Here is a 17,018-nt window from a genome sequence, read left to right as displayed (position 1 = left end):
TGTCACCAGCTCCAACTGCTCATCCTGGTCCTGCATGATCAACTGTGGAGAACACCATCATCATCATCATCATCATCCTCCTCCTCCTAACCCCAACCGTAGCTTCATGTCCACACCGCAGCTCAGCCCTAAACCATCATCACATGAGCCATCATCTTGTTCCTTAAATATCAAGGAGACACAGAAACCTTCACGCTAACCCTCTTCCCTCCCTCCATCCTACCTGCTGCTGTTCCTGTTGGTCCTGGATGTATCTGGAGTTGGTTGACACCAGGTGAGACTCCAGACCATCAGACCTGTCCTGCCCAGACGCACCCATCAGAGCCTGAGATAGACAGAGACCAACTGATGTTACAACGTGTGAGACAGAGGAGATGCCTGCATAAGTCAACGTGTATCAACATAAAGGTGTGTGTGTGTAGAGAGGAGAGAGAAGAGAGAGAAATAGTGTGTAGACAGGCAAACCAACCTGTCTGTTCTTCTTCTCTGCCTGGGCCACAACAGAGGGACTGGAGAGTTGATCCTTCATCTCCTACACACAACACACAGTGTTAGCTACAACAACACACAGTGTTAGCTACAACAACACACAGTGTTAGCTACAACAACACACAGTGTTAGCTACAACAACACACAGTGTTAGCTACAACAACACACAGTGTTAGCTACAACAACACACAGTGTTAGCTACAACAACACACAGTGTTAGCTACAACAACACACAGTGTTAGCTACAACAACACACAGTGTTAGCTACAACAACACACAGTGTTAGCTACAACAACACACAGTGTTAGCTACAACAACACACAGTGTTAGCTACAACAACACACAGTGTTAGCTACAACAACACACAGTGTTAGCTACAACAACACACAGTGTTAGCTACAACAACACACAGTGTTAGCTACAACAACACAGTGTTAGCTACAACAACACAGTGTTAGCTACAACAACACACAGTGTTAGCTACAACAACACACAGTGTTAGCTACAACAACACACAGTGTTAGCTACAACAACACACAGTGTTAGCTACAACAACACACAGTGTTAGCTACAACAACACACAGTGTTAGCTACAACAACACACAGTGTTAGCTACAACAACACACAGTGTTAGCTACAACAACACAGTGTTAGCTACAACAACACAGTGTTAGCTACAGTAGCTACAACAACACACAGTGCTAGCTAGCTACAACACAGTGTTAGCTACAGTAGCTACAACAACAGACTACACACCGTAGATTAAATCCAATCAAATGTAGCTGCAGAAATCCCCTTTTCTTTTCTGTTATAGAGGTAGGTTAAAGGGGATACCTGGTCAGTTGTACAACTGAATGCATTCAACTGAAATGTGTCTTCAGCGTTTAACCTAACCCCCCTGAATCAGAGAGGTGCGGGGGGCTGCCTTAATCGACATCCACGTCTTCGGCACACAGGGAACAGTGGGTTTACTGCCTTGCTCAGGGGCAGAACGACTGATTTTTTTCCTTGTCAGCTCAGGGATTCAATCCAGCAACCTTTGGGTTACTGGCCCAACGCTCTAACCCCTAGGCTACCTGCCGGTGACAGACAGGTAGAGAGATTACACCGTGTTACCTGTACGGCCTGCCGTGTTCGCTCCACAAAGTCTCTCCTCTCCTGCAGCTCATTCTCCCCCAGACGGAACTTCCCCGGGTTGGACTCAACGATACCTGGGAGAGGGTCAAGGCTCAACACACACAGATCTCAGGGTTCTCCTCAGGAACTGTTAGGAATGTGGTTCTGCCGAGTACAGCAGGGTGGGAGGCCCGGAGGGGGCAGTGCCCCCCTTTGGACTCAAGAGATTTGTTTTTGAACACCTGTAACTACACACACACACACACACAGAGGCCTACGCTCTACACACACACACACAGAGGCCTACGCTCTACACACACACACACACACACACACACACAGAGGCCTACGCTCTACACACACACACACACACACACACACACAGAGGCCTACGCTCACACACACACACACACACACACAGAGGCCTACGCTCGCTCTACACACACACACACACACACAGAGGCCTACGCTCTACACACACACACACACAGAGGCCTACGCTCACACACACACACACACAGAGGCCTACGCTCACACACACACACACACACACACACACAGAGGCCTACGCTCACACACACACACACACACACACACAGAGGCCTACGCTCTACACACACACACACACACAGAGGCCTACGCTCTACACACACACACACACACACAGAGGCCTACGCTCACACACACACACACACACAGAGGCCTACGCTCTACACACACACACACACAGAGGCCTACGCTCTACACACACACAGAGGCCACGCTCTACACACACACACACACACAGAGGCCTACGCTCTACACACACACACAGGCCTACGCTCAGCCTAGGCCTACACACACACACACACACACACACACACACACACACACAGAGGCCTACGCTCTACACACACACACACACACACAGGCCTACGCTCTACACACACACACGCCTACGCTCACACACACACACACACACGCACACACACACACACAGAGGCCACGCTCTACACACACACGCCACGCCTACGCTCACACACGCCACACACACACACGCCTAGGCACACACACGCCTACGCTCACACACACACACGCCTACGCTCACACACACACGCCTACGCTCTACACACACACGCCACGCTACACACACACACACACGCCTACGCTCTACACACACACACACGCCACGCTCACACACACACACGCCTACGCTACACACACACACGCCTACGCTCTACACACACACACGCCACGCTCTACACACACACACACGCCACACACTCTACACACACACACGCCTACGCTCACACACACACGCCCACGCTCTACACACACACACGCCTACGCTCTACACACACACACGCCTACGCTCTACACACACACACACACGCCTACACACACACACACGCCTACGCTCTACACACACACGCCTACGCTCTACACACACACGCCTACGCTCACACACACGCCTACGCTCACACACACACACACGCCTACGCTCTACACACACACACGCCACGCTCTACACACACACACACGCTCTACACACGCCTACGCTCTACACACACGCCTACGCTCTACACACACACACGCCTACGCTCTACACACACACGCCACGCCTACACACACACGCCTACGCTCTACACACACACACGCCTACGCTCTACACACACACGCCACGCTCTACACACACACACGCCTACGCTCTACACACACACACACGCCTCTACACACACACGCTCACACACACACGCCTACGCTCACACACACACGCCACGCTCTACACACACACGCCACGCTCTACACACACACACGCCACGCCTACACACACACACGCCTACGCTACACACACACGCGCCTACGCTCTACACACGCACACGCCTACGCTCACACACACGCCACGCTCTACACACACACGCCTACGCTCTACACACACACACGCCTACGCTCTACACACACACACGCCTACGCTCACACACGCCACGCTCTACACACACACGCCTACACACACACGCTCTACACACACACACGCCTACGCTCTACACACACACACGCCTACGCTCTACACACACACGCCACACGCTCTACACACACACGCCACACACGGGCCACGCCTACGCTCACACACACACACGCCTACGCTCTAACACACACACGCCTACGCTCTACACACACACGCCTACGCTCTTTACACACACACGCCTACGCTCCACACACACACACGCCTACGCTCACACACACACGCCTACGCTCTACACACACACGCCACGCCTACAACACACACACGCCTGACGCTCTACACACACACGCCTACGCTACTACACACACACGCCTACGCTCTACACACACACACACCTACACACACGCTCTACACACACACACACGCCTACGCTCTACACACACACGCCACGCCTACGCTCTAGAGTTCAGTACACACACACGCCTACGCTCACACACACACGCCTACGCTCTACACACACACACACGCCTACGCTCTACACACACACACGCCTCTACACACACGCTCTACACACACACACGCCTACGCTCTACACACACACGCCTACGCTCTACACACACACGCCTACGCTCTACACACACACGCCTACGCACACACACACACACGCCTACGCTCTACACACACGCCTACGCTCTACACACACACACGCTCTACACACGCTCTACACACACACGCCTACGCTCTACACACACACGCCTACGCTCTACACACACACACGCCACACACACGCTCTACACACACACGCCTACGCTCTACACACACACGCCTACGCTCTACACACACACGCCACGCTCTACACACACACGCCTACGCTCTACACACACACGCCTACGCTCTACACACACACGCCTACGCTCTACACACGCCTACGCTCTACACACACACACGCCTACGCTCTACACACACACGCCTACGCTCTACACACACACCTCATTCATATCAGCTGTCCTGCTCCAGATATCATAGTCTAGGACTCAGTTGGTCTTTGGGCCAGTTTGTGTTTGTATATTCTCTCCCCCTCTTTCTATAAGGAAGGACAGACTATACACCTCTCCCCCTCTTTCTATAAGGAAGGACAGACTATACATCTCTTTTATGCGACCACGTTTTCCAAAAACTCTTAAATACCTGCTCAGAATTAACATTCAAAGATGTCTGCAGAAAGAATGGGGTCAGCTACAACATCACACCTTGAGTTGGTTATTGAACTACAGTAAGTGAAGTGGATTTACACGGTAACATATTTACGGTAACGGAATTACATCATGGTCCCCTATACTACACAGAAACTGCATAATTATGGATGTCATTCTTCTCATGTTTCACAAGTTTAGACATCACACCGCAGCAAACCAAAGCAGTGTAGAGTTCAGTACAATACATCAGAGTTCGGTACAGTAGAGTTCAGTACAGTACAATACAGTAGAGTTCAGTACAGTACAATACAGTAGAGTTCAGTACAGTACAATACAGTAGAGTTCAGTACAGTACAATACAGTAGAGTTCAGTACAGTACAATACAGTAGAGTTCAGTACAGTACAATACAGTAGAGTTCAGTACAGTACAATACAGTAGAGTTCAGTACAGTACAATACAGTACAGTAGAGTTCAGTGCAGTACAATACAGTACAGTAAAGTGCAGTACATACAGTCAGTACAGTACAGTAGAGTTCAGTACAGTACAATACAGTCAGTACAGTACAGTACAGTAGAGTTCAGTACAGTACAGTACAGTACAGTTCAGTAGAGTCCAGTACAGTAGAGTTCAGTACAGTACAATACAGTAGAGTTCAGTACAGTACAGTACAGTACAGTACAGTACAGTAGAGTCAGTACAGTACAATACAGTAGAGTCAGTACAGTACAATACAGTAGAGTTCAGTACAGTACAATACAGTAGAGTTCAGTAGAGTTCAGTACAGTAGAGTTTAGTACAGTACAATACAGTAGAGTTCAGTACAGTACAATACAGTAGAGTTCAGTGCAGTACAATACAGTACAGTAAAGTGCAGTACAGTAGAGTTCAGTACAGTATAGCACAGTTCAGTAAAGTAGAGTCCAGTACAGTAGAGTACAGTACAGTAGAGTCCAGTACAGTCCAGTAGAGTCCAGTACAGTACAGTACAGTACAGTAGAGTACAGTAGAGTACAGTACAGTACAGTAGAGTCCAGTCCAGTACAGTACAGTAGAGTCCAGTACAGTACAGTAGAGTCCAGTCCAATACAGTACAGTAGAGTCCAGTCCAGTAGAGTCCAGTCAGTACAGTACAGTAGAGTACAGTCCAGTCCAGTACAGTCCCGTAGAGTACAGTAGAGTACAGTACAATAGAGTACAGTCCAGTCCAGTACAGTCCCGTAGAGTACAGTAGAGTACAGTACAGTACAGTACAATACAGTAGAGTACAGTACAGTAGAGTACAATACAGTACAGTACAGTAGAGTACAGTACAGTAGAGTCCAGTAGAGTACAGTACAGTACAGTCCAGTACAGTACAGTACAGTACAGTCCAGTCCAGTACAGTACAGTACAGTACAGTACAGTAGAGTACAATACAGTAGAGTACAGTACAGTACAGTAGAGTACAGTAGAGTACAATACAGTAGAGTACAATACAGTACAGTAGAGTAGAGTACAATACAGTAGAGTAGAGTACAGTAGAGTACAGTACAATACAGTACAGTACAGTAGAGTACAATACAGTACAGTACAGTAGAGTACAATACAGTACAGTACAGTAGAGTACAATACAGTACAGTAGAGTACAATACAGTACAGTACAGTAGAGTACAATACACAGTAGAGTACAATACAGTACAGTACAGTAGAGTACAGTACAGTACAATACAGTAGAGTAGAGTACAATACAGTACAGTAGAGTACAGTACAGTACAGTACAGTAGTACAGTAGAGTACAATACAGTAGAGTACAGAGTAGAGTACAGTACAGTACAGTACAGTACAGTACAGTAGAGTACAATACAGTACAGTACAGTAGAGTACAGTACAGTAGAGTACAGTAGAGTACAGTACAGTACAGTACAGTAGAGTACAATACAGTACAGTACAGTACAGTACAGTACAGTACAGTACAGTACAGTACAGTACAGTACAATACAGTACAGTACAGTAGAGTACAATACAGTACAGTACAGTAGAGTACAATACAGTACAGTACAGTAGAGTACAATACAGTACAGTACAGTAGAGTACAATACAGTACAGTACAGTACAGTACAGTACAGTACAGTACAGTACAGTACAGTACAGTACAGTACAGTACAGTACAGTACAGTACAGTACAGTACAGTACAGTACAGTACAGTAGAGTACAATACAGTAGAGTACACAGTACAGTACAGTACAATACAGTAGAGTACAATACAGTACAGTACAGTACAGTACAGTACAGTACAGTAGAGTACAGTACAGTACAGTAGAGTACAGTACAGTACAGTAGAGTACAATACAGTACAGTAGAGTACAATACAGTACAGTAGAGTACAGTACAGTACAGTACAGTACAGTACAGTACAGTACAGTAGAGTACAGTACAGTACAGTACAATACAGTACAATACAGTACAGTACAGTACAGTACAGTACAGTACAATACAGTACAGTACAGTACAGTACAGTACAGTACAGTACAGTACAATACAGTACAGTACAGTACAGTACAGTACAGTACAGTACAGTAGAGTACAATACAGTAGAGTACAATACAGTACAGTACAGTAGAGTACAATACAGTAGAGTACAGTAGAGTACAGTAGAGTACAGTACAGTACAGTACAGTACAGTACAGTAGAGTACAGTAGAGTAGAATACATTACAGTACAATACAGTACAGTACAGTACAGTACAATACAGAGTACAGTAGAGTACAATACAGTAGAGTAGTACAGTAGAGTACAGTAGAGTAGAATACATTAAGTACAATACAGTACAGTACAGTAGAGTACAGTACAGTACAGTAGAGTACATACAGTCCAATACAGTACAGTAGAGTAGAGTGCTCACAGAATAGGAGTACTGAGTACAATACAGTAAATGGAAGAGAGTACAGTACAGTACAGTACTGGGAGAGGTACAGTACAGTACAGTACAATACAGTACAATACAGTACAGTAGAGTACACTCTTGGTTTACAGTACAGTACAGTACAATACAGTACAGTAGAGTACATAATACAGTACAGTACAGTAGAGTACAATAATACAGAGTACATACAGTACAGTACAGTACAGTACAGTAGTACAGTACAGTACAGTACAGTACAATACAGTAGAGTACAGTACAGTACAGTACAGTAGAGTACAGTACAGTACAGTACAGTACAGTACAGTACAATACAGTACAGTACAGTACAGTACAATACAGTACAGTAGAGTACAATACAGTACAGTACAGTAGAGTGCAATACAGTAGAGTACTCTACTTTTCATTACTGTACTCCACTATTATTTTGTATTGGACTGTAATCCAAACATAATTCTTTAATAGGTTCAGATTTGGTCCAGTCCAGTCCACCTGTGGACGTTGAAATTAAGGTCTGGCTGGACTGACCAAATTTCAACTACTCTTCAACGTCCATATACGTCCGGTGTCGGTTGGTGCTCAGTGGAAGAGGATGCTGGTTACAGTAAATGGAAAGAGAAGAGGCTCATGGGTAGGTGTTGGTAAGAGCTGGGAGAGGTGACATTAACTGGAGAGGGAGGAAGAGAGAGGGGGAAGGGTTCTCCAGAATCAGACTGTTTTAACACTCTTGGTTTGACCACCAGACAACAGAAAGACAAAGAAACAGTTATGAGCTGAACATAATATGTCAGTAGAAGGGAGGACAGTAAACAGGAGACACTATGAGCTGAACATAACAGTCAGTAGAAGGGAGGACAGTAACAGGAGACACTATGAGCTGAACATAACAGTATGTCAGTAGAAGGGAGGACAGTAACAGGAGACACTATGAGCTGAACATAATATGTCAGTAGAAGGGAGGACAGTAACAGGAGACACTATGAGCTGAACATAACAGTATGTCAGTAGAAGGGAGGACAGTAACAGGAGACACTATGAGCTGAACATAACAGTATGTCAGTAGAAGGGAGGACAGTAACAGGAGACACTATGAGCTGAACATAACAGTCAGTAGAAGAGAGGACAGTAACAGGAGACACTATGAGCTGAACATAACAGTATGTCAGTAGAAGAGAGGACAGTAACAGGAGACACTATGAGCTGAACATAACAGTAGTCAGTGGAAGGGAGGACAGTAACAGGAGACACTATGAGCTGAACATAACAGTCAGTAGAAGGGAGGACAGTAACAGGAGACACTATGAGCTGAACATAACAGTATGTCAGTAGAAGGGAGGACAGTAACAGGAGACACTATGAGCTGAACATAACAGTCAGTGGAAGAGAGGACAGTAACAGGAGACACTATGAGCTGAACATAACAGTCAGTGGGAGAGAGGACAGTAACAGGAGACACTATGAGCTGAACATAACAGTCAGTGGGAGAGAGGACAGTAACAGGAGACACTATGAGCTGAACATAACAGTCAGTGGAAGAGAGGACAGTAACAGGAGACACTATGAGCTGAACATAACAGTCAGTGGAAGAGAGGACAGTAACAGGAGACACTATGAGCTGAACATAACAGTCAGTGGGAGAGAGGACAGTAACAGGAGACACTATGAGCTGAACATAACAGTCAGTGGAAGAGAGGACAGTAACAGGAGACACTATGAGCTGAACATAACAGTCAGTGGAAGAAGAGAGGACAGTAACAGGAGACACTATGAGCTGAACATAACAGTCAGTGGGAGAGAGGACAGTAACAGGAGACACTATGAGCTGAACATAACAGCCAGTGGGAGAGAGGACAGTAACAGGAGACACTATGAGCTGAACATAACAGTCAGTGGAAGAGAGGACAGTAACAGGAGACACTATGAGCTGAACATAACAGTCAGTGGAAGAGAGGACAGTAACAGGAGACACATGAGCTGAACATAACAGTCAGTGGAAGAGAGGACAGTAACAGGAGACACTATGAGCTGAACATAACAGTCAGTGGGAGAGAGGACAGTAACAGGAGACACTATGAGCTGAACATAACAGTCAGTGGAAGAGAGGACAGTAACAGGAGACACTATGAGCTGAACATAACAGTCAGTGGGAGAGAGGACAGTAACAGGAGACACTATGAGCTGAACATAACAGTCAGTGGGAGAGAGGACAGTAACAGGAGACACTATGAGCTGAACAGTATGTCAGTGGAAGAGAGGACAGTAACAGGAGACACTATGAGCTGAACATAACAGTCAGTGGAAGAGAGGACAGTAACAGGAGACACTATGAGCTGAACTTTACAGCCAGTGGAAGAGAGGACAGTAACAGGAGACACTATGAGCTGAACTTTACAGCCAGTGGAAGAGAGGACAGTAACAGGAGACACTATGAGCTGAACAGTATGTCAGTGGAAGAGAGGACAGTAACAGGAGACACTATGAGCTGAACATAACAGTATGTCAGTGGAAGAGAGGACAGTAACAGGAGACACTATGAGCTGAACTTTACAGCCAGTGGAAGAGAGGACAGTAACAGGAGACACTATGAGCTGAACATAACAGTCAGTGGAAGAGAGGACAGTAACAGGAGACACTATGAGCTGAACATAACAGTATGTCAGTGGTCAGTGGAAGAGGACAGTAACAGGAGACACTATGAGCTGAACATAACAGTATGTCAGTGGAAGGGAGGACAGTAACAGGAGACACTATGAGCTGAACATAACAGTATGTCAGTGGAAGAGAGGACAGTAACAGGAGACACTATGAGCTGAACATAACAGTCAGTAGAAGGGAGGACAGTAACAGGAGACACTATGAGCTGAACATAACAGCAGTGAAGGAGGACAGTAACAGGAGACACTATGAGCTGAACATAACAGTCAGTGGAAGAGAGGACAGTAACAGGAGACACTATGAGCTGAACATAACAGTAACAGGAGTATGAGCTGAACATAACAGTGTCAGTGGAAAGGAGGACAGTAACAGGAGACACTATGAGCTGAACATAACAGTCAGTAGAAGGGAGGACAGTGACAGGACACTATGAGCTGAACATAACAGTCAGTAGAAGGGAGGACAGTAACAGGAGACACTATGAGCTGAACATAACAGTCAGTAGAAGGGAGGACAGTAACAGGAGACACTATGAGCTGAACATAACAGTCAGTGGAAGAGAGGACAGTAACAGGAGACACTATGAGCTGAACATAACAGTATGTCAGTGGAAGAGAGGACAGTAAAACAGGAGACACTATGAGCTGAACATAACAATATGTCATTGTAAATAAGAATTTGTTCTTAACTGACTTGCCTAGTTAAATAAAAGTTCAATTTTTAAAAATTGTCACTTTACCCCTACCTACATGATTAAATTACCTCAACTAACCTGTACCCAACACACATTGACTCGGTACCGGTACCCCCTGTATACAGCCTCATTATTGTTATTTCATTGTGTTAATTTTTATTAAATGTTTTTGTTTAGTTAGTAAATATTTTCTTAACCAACAATGCAGTTTAAGAAATGGAGTTAAGGGCTTGTAGTAAGCATTTCACGGTACGGTCTACACCTGTTGTACTCAGCACATGTGACAAATAACATTCGATGTGATCTTATGAACTTGACGTTGATGCTCATTGGTCCATTTACCTGGAAGTGCCCTCATATAGCATACTCTGTCACACATTCCAAGCTGTTGTTTTACATGCTGTAGCTGCACACATTCCAAGCTGTTGTTTTACATGCTGTAGCTGCACACATTCCAGTAGAAATGCAGGTAAGAGGCGTGTGTGTCCAGTGTGTGGACCCGAGTGCCCTCCTCCAGAAGCTCCTCCCAGCGTTCGTAAAGGCTCCTGGTCCATTTACATGGAAGTGCCCTCATATAGCATACTCTGTCATCTTTCATTCTTTCCCTCGTTCTCTCTGTGTGTGTAAGCGTTATGTTTATAAAGACAGAAAAAGATACTGATGGTTTCACTCAGGTCCTCCAGGTCCCAGTCTATGGCTCTGAGACAGTTCCTCAGTTCATTGGTGCTCCAGTCCAGCTCATCTTTGCTCACCTGCACAACAAACAAAAACATTTAGGCATGTCAAACATGAGACCGAACACAGTGAAAGGTCAATGTTCACCTGTACATTATAGATAGAGCACAGTTACAGATAACAGTAGTAGTACATATCAGGTAGGTAGGGACTGAACAGGCTACACTAGTAAGTCAGAGATTGATGATGACAAGCCGTTGTTATACACACTGTGGCTGCACACATTCCAGTAGAAATGCAGTTAAGAGGTGTGTGTGTCCAGTGTGTGTGTGTGTACCTGAGTGCCCTCCTCCAGAAGCTCCTCCCAGCGTTCGTAAAGGCTCCTGGCACGAGACAACGCCTTCTGGACCTCCCTGAGACAACACACACCGGTTAGATCAGGCTTTATCACAACCGGCCATGATTGGGAGTCCCATAGTGTGGCGCACAAGTGGCCCAGCGTCGTCTGGGTTTGGCCGGTGTAGGCCGTCATTGTAAATAATAACTTGTTCTTTAACTGACTTGCCTAGTTAAATAAAAGGTTAAATAAATACATATAAAAAGATCAGGGCTCTCCAACCCTGTTCCTGGAGAGCTACCCTCCTGTAGGTTTTCACTCCAACCCTGTTCCTGGAGAGATACCCTCCTGTAGGTTTTCACTCCAACCCTGTTCCTGGAGAGCTACCCTCCTGTAGGTTTTCACTCCAACCCTGTTCCTGGAGAGCTACCCTCCTGTAGGTTTTCACTCCAACCCTGTTCCTGGAGAGCTACCCTCCTGTAGGTTTTCACTCCAACCCTGTTCCTGGAGAGCTACCCTCCTGTAGGTTTCTACTCCAACCCTGTTCCTGGAGAGCTACCCTCCTGAAGGTTTCCACTCCAACCCTGTTCCTGGAGAGCTACCCTCCTGTAGGTTTCACTCCAACCCTGTTCCTGGAGAGCTACCCTCCTAGGTTCCTGTTCCTGGAGAGCTACCCTCCTGTAGGTTTCCACTCCAACCCTGTTCCAGAGCTACCCTCCTGTTCCTGGAGAGCTACCCTCCTGTAGGTTTCCACTCCAACCCTGTTCCTGGAGAGCTACCCTCCTGTAGGTTTCCACTCCAACCCTGTTCCTGGAGAGCTACCCTCCTGTAGGTTTTCACTTGAATCCCAGTTGTAACTAAGCTGATTCATCTTATAAACCAGCTAATTATTATAATGAGGTGTGCTAGATTAGGCTTGGAATGATCATTTACAGGATGGTAGCTCTACAGGAACATAGTTAGAGAGCCCTGGGTTAGACACACATCATAAAAATACACACACACTTAACAATACCTTTCCTGCATTTCCCTGACACACACTTTAAACAAGCCCTTGTCAAAGAGACAGTGAAAAATGCTAGGTTATATTTAACGATGTTAGCTACAACAATGTAGCAACCGCTCCCTGTCCGAGTCTTTTATACCGACAGGTTAAGCAGACCACCATAGTCCCTGTGCCCAAGAGCACTAAGGTAACCTGCCTAAATGACTACCGACTCGTAGCGCTCACGCCTGTAGTCATGAAGTGCTTTGAAAGGCAGGTCATGGCTCACATCAACACCATTATCCCAGAAACCCTAGAACCACTACAATTTGCATACCGCCCTAACAGATCCACAGATGATTGAAATCTCTACTGCACTCCACACTGCCCTTTCCCACCTGGACAAAAGGAACACCTATGTGAGAATGATATTCATTGACTACAGCTCAGCGTTCAACACCATAGTGCCCTCAAAGCTCATCAATAAGCCAAGGACCCTGGGACTAAACACCTCCCTCTGCAACTGAATCCTGGACTTCCTGACGGGCAGGCCACAGGTGGTGGGTAGGTAACAACAAATCCGCCACGCTGATCCTCAACACGGGGGCATCTCAGGGGTGCGTGCTCAGTCCCCTCCTGTACAATCATGACTGCACAGCCAGGCAGACGCCAACACCATCATTAAGTTTGCCGATGACACAACAGTGGTAGGCCTGATCACCGACAACGATGAGACAGCCTATAGGGAGTAGGTAAGAGACCTGGCCGTGTGGCGACAGGACAACAACCTCTCCCTCAACGTGATCAAGACAAAGGAGATCATTGTGGACTACAGGAAAAAGAGGACCGAGCACGCCCCCATTCTCATCGTTGGGGCTGTAGTGGAGCAGGTTGAGCGCTTCAATTCCTTGGTGTCCACATCACCAACAAACTAACATGGTCTTAGCACACCAAGACAGTAGTGAATAGGGCTCAACAAAACCTATTCCCCCTCAGGAGACTGAAAAGACTTGGCATGGGTCCTCAGATACTCAAAAGGTTCTACAGCTGCACCATCGAGAGCATCCTGACTGGTTGCATCACTGCCTGGTATAGCAACTGCTCGGCCTCCGACCACAAGGCACTACAGAGGGTAGTGCCTATGGCCCAGTACATCACTGGGGCCAAGCTTCCTGCCATCTAGGACCTCTACACCAGGCGGTGTCAGAGGAAGACCCTAAAAATTGTCAAAGACTCCAGCCACCCAGTCATAGACTGTTCTCTCTGCTACCGCATGGTAAACAGTACCTGAGCACCAAGTCTAGGTCCAAGAGGCTTCTAAACAGCTTCTACCCCCAAGCCATAAGACTCCTGAATATCTAGTCAAATGGCTACCCAGACTATTTGCCCCCCTTTTACACGGCTGCTACTCTCTGTTGTTATCATCTACGCATAGTCACTTGAAAAACTCTACCTACATGTACATATTACCTCAACTAAACGGTGCTCCCGCACATTGTACCAGTAACCCCCTGTGTATAGTCTCGTTGATGTTATTTTACTGCTGTTCTTTAATTTCTTACTCTTACTGGTATTTTTTTAAACTGAATTGTTGGTTAGGGCCTGATAAGTAAGCATTTCACTGTAAGGTCTACCTACACCTGTTGTATTCGGCGCATGTGACTAATACAATTTGATTTGATACTGCAATGTATCTACTCACTGATCCCACGTTTAGCTATGTGGTTGATGATACAAATGTCGCAAGCTGGCGAAGTTGCATGCCCTCTACTCCAGGCACGACACAACAATCTCCCTCTCTCTCACACACAAATACACGTGCCGTCAAAGCTTCTAATAAGGCATGTAACGTTAGCCTACATTTCTAGGTAACGCGGAGATGTAACGCCCTATCTTGACCCAAACAAATCTGTGTGGACACTCCACACATCCCTGTCAATTTCACAACACTCCGCCAACTGCCCCGTTGCAATAGACCCAAACTCGCCACCCAACTTTCAATTAATCATTTTTGACACGAAGACTAGATTTCAACGACACGCCAACGCGAAGTCGCTACCTTAATGTCAACATAAACCCGCACGTTGATTGCGAATCTAGCCTGTAGCATTAGCTAGCAAATTAGCTTGCCACAAACAGGTTGATAACTTCTAAACGCCACGTTATCAAACGAAACTACCCCAAACGTCATACACATCCAACTTGTCCTGTAAGTAAACGGTGGAGAAGTTGGTTGACAGTTTATTTAGAAACCCTTCCTTACCCCTTGACTACGAAGAACGGATCTTCCAGCGACATATTGGACACTTCAACGCCAGACCTGACGCATGCGCGCTGGGGGCCCGAAGCAGGACGCCAGCACAATGCACCGAGCGCCTCTACGGAGCTCCGCTGTCATGTGGCCATGGACTGTACTGTCATTTGGTACTGTGTCAAAACTAGACAGTCAGAATTGTACATATCTGCTTTTGTAATGATATAACAGAGATGTAAATGCATATTATATATTCATTCAGAATAGAATAGAACAGCAGGACTTCTTGGTTAAGTGCTCTTAATTTTTTTTAAATTTTTTTATTTCACCTTTATTTAACCAGGTAGGCTAGTTGAGAACAAGTTCTCATTTGCAACTGCGACCTGGCCAAGATAAAGCATAGCAGTGTGAGCAGACAACACAGAGTTACACATGGAATAAACAATTAACAAGTCAATAACACAGTAGAAAACAAAGGGGGGAGTCTATATACAATGTGTGCAAAAGGCATGAGGAGGTAGGCGAATAATTACAATTTTGCAGATTAACACTGGAGTGATAAATGATCAGATGGTCATGTACAGGTAGAGATATTGGTGTGCAAAAGAGCAGAAAAGTAAATAAATAAAAACAGTATGGGGATGAGGTAGGTGAAAATGGGTGGGCTATTTACCAATAGACTATGTACAGCTGCAGCGATCGGTTAGCTGCTCAGATAGCTGATGTTTGAAGTTGGTGAGGGAGATAAAAGTCTCCAACTTCAGCGATTTTTGCAATTCGTTCCAGTCACAGGCAGCAGAGTACTGGAACGAAAGGCGGCCAAATGAGGTGTTGGCTTTAGGGATGATCAGTGAGATACACCTGCTGGAGCGCGTGCTACGGATGGGTGTTGCCATCGTGACCAGTGAACTGAGATAAGGCGGAGCTTTACCTAGCATGGACTTGTAGATGACCTGGAGCCAGTGGGTCTGGCGACGAATATGTAACAAGGGCCAGCCGACTAGAGCATACAGGTCGCAGTGGTGGGTGGTATAAGGTGCTTTAGTGACAAAACGGATGGCACTGTGATAGACTGCATCCAGTTTGCTGAGTAGAGTGTTGGAAGCCATTTTGTAGATGACATCGCAGAAGTCGAGGATCGGTAGGATAGTCAGTTTTACTAGGGTAAGCTTGGCGGCGTGAGTGAAGGAGGCTTTGTTGCAGAATAGAAAGCCGACTCTTGATTTGATTTTCGATTGGAGATGTTTGATATGAGTCTGGAAGGAGAGTTTGCAGTCTAGCCAGACACCTAGGTACTTATAGATGTCCACATATTCAAGGTCGGAACCATCCAGGGTGGTGATGCTAGTCGGGCATGCGGGTGCAGGCAGCGATCGGTTGAAAAGCATGCATTTGGTTTTACTAGCGTTTAAGAGCAGTTGGAGGCCACGGAAGGAGTGTTGTATGGCATTGAAGCTTGTTTGGAGGTTAGATAGCACAGTGTCCAATGACGGGCCGAAAGTATATAGAATGGTGTCGTCTGCGTAGAGGTGGATCAGGGAATCGCCCGCAGCAAGAGCAACATCATTGATATATACAGAGAAAAGAGTCGGCCCGAGAATTGAACCCTGTGGCACCCCCATAGAGACTGCCAGAGGACCGGACAGCATGCCCTCCGATTTGACACACTGAACTCTGTCTGCAAAGTAATTGGTGAACCAGGCAAGGCAGTCATCCGAAAAACCGAGGCTACTGAGTCTGCCGATAAGAATATGGTGATTGACAGGCATTCC

General features: G+C 46.3%; 1 protein-coding gene across 1 annotated transcript in view; it reads right to left on the bottom strand.

The window, feature by feature from the left end:
• The window catches only part of LOC112236549 (syntaxin-10), a 22,029-nt gene extending 6,628 nt beyond the window's left edge, over positions 1–15,401 (bottom strand). The window contains exons 1-7 of the mRNA XM_042304746.1: positions 15,256–15,401; positions 12,008–12,083; positions 11,654–11,747; positions 1,606–1,700; positions 470–532; positions 224–325; positions 1–42 (exon numbers count right to left, since the gene is read on the bottom strand). The exon at positions 1–42 is cut by the window's left edge and continues 65 nt beyond it. Of these exons, the coding sequence (XP_042160680.1) occupies positions 1–42; positions 224–325; positions 470–532; positions 1,606–1,700; positions 11,654–11,747; positions 12,008–12,083; positions 15,256–15,290 (507 nt within the window). The 5' untranslated portion in view covers positions 15,291–15,401. The remainder of the gene's footprint in view (positions 43–223; positions 326–469; positions 533–1,605; positions 1,701–11,653; positions 11,748–12,007; positions 12,084–15,255) is intronic.
• Positions 15,402–17,018: the final 1,617 nt, after the last annotated feature.

The sequence above is a fragment of the Oncorhynchus tshawytscha genome, linkage group LG02, assembly GCF_018296145.1.
Source record: "Oncorhynchus tshawytscha isolate Ot180627B linkage group LG02, Otsh_v2.0, whole genome shotgun sequence".
Lineage (NCBI taxonomy): Eukaryota > Metazoa > Chordata > Actinopteri > Salmoniformes > Salmonidae > Oncorhynchus > Oncorhynchus tshawytscha.
This window is presented reverse-complemented; position numbering and strand designations above follow the sequence as displayed.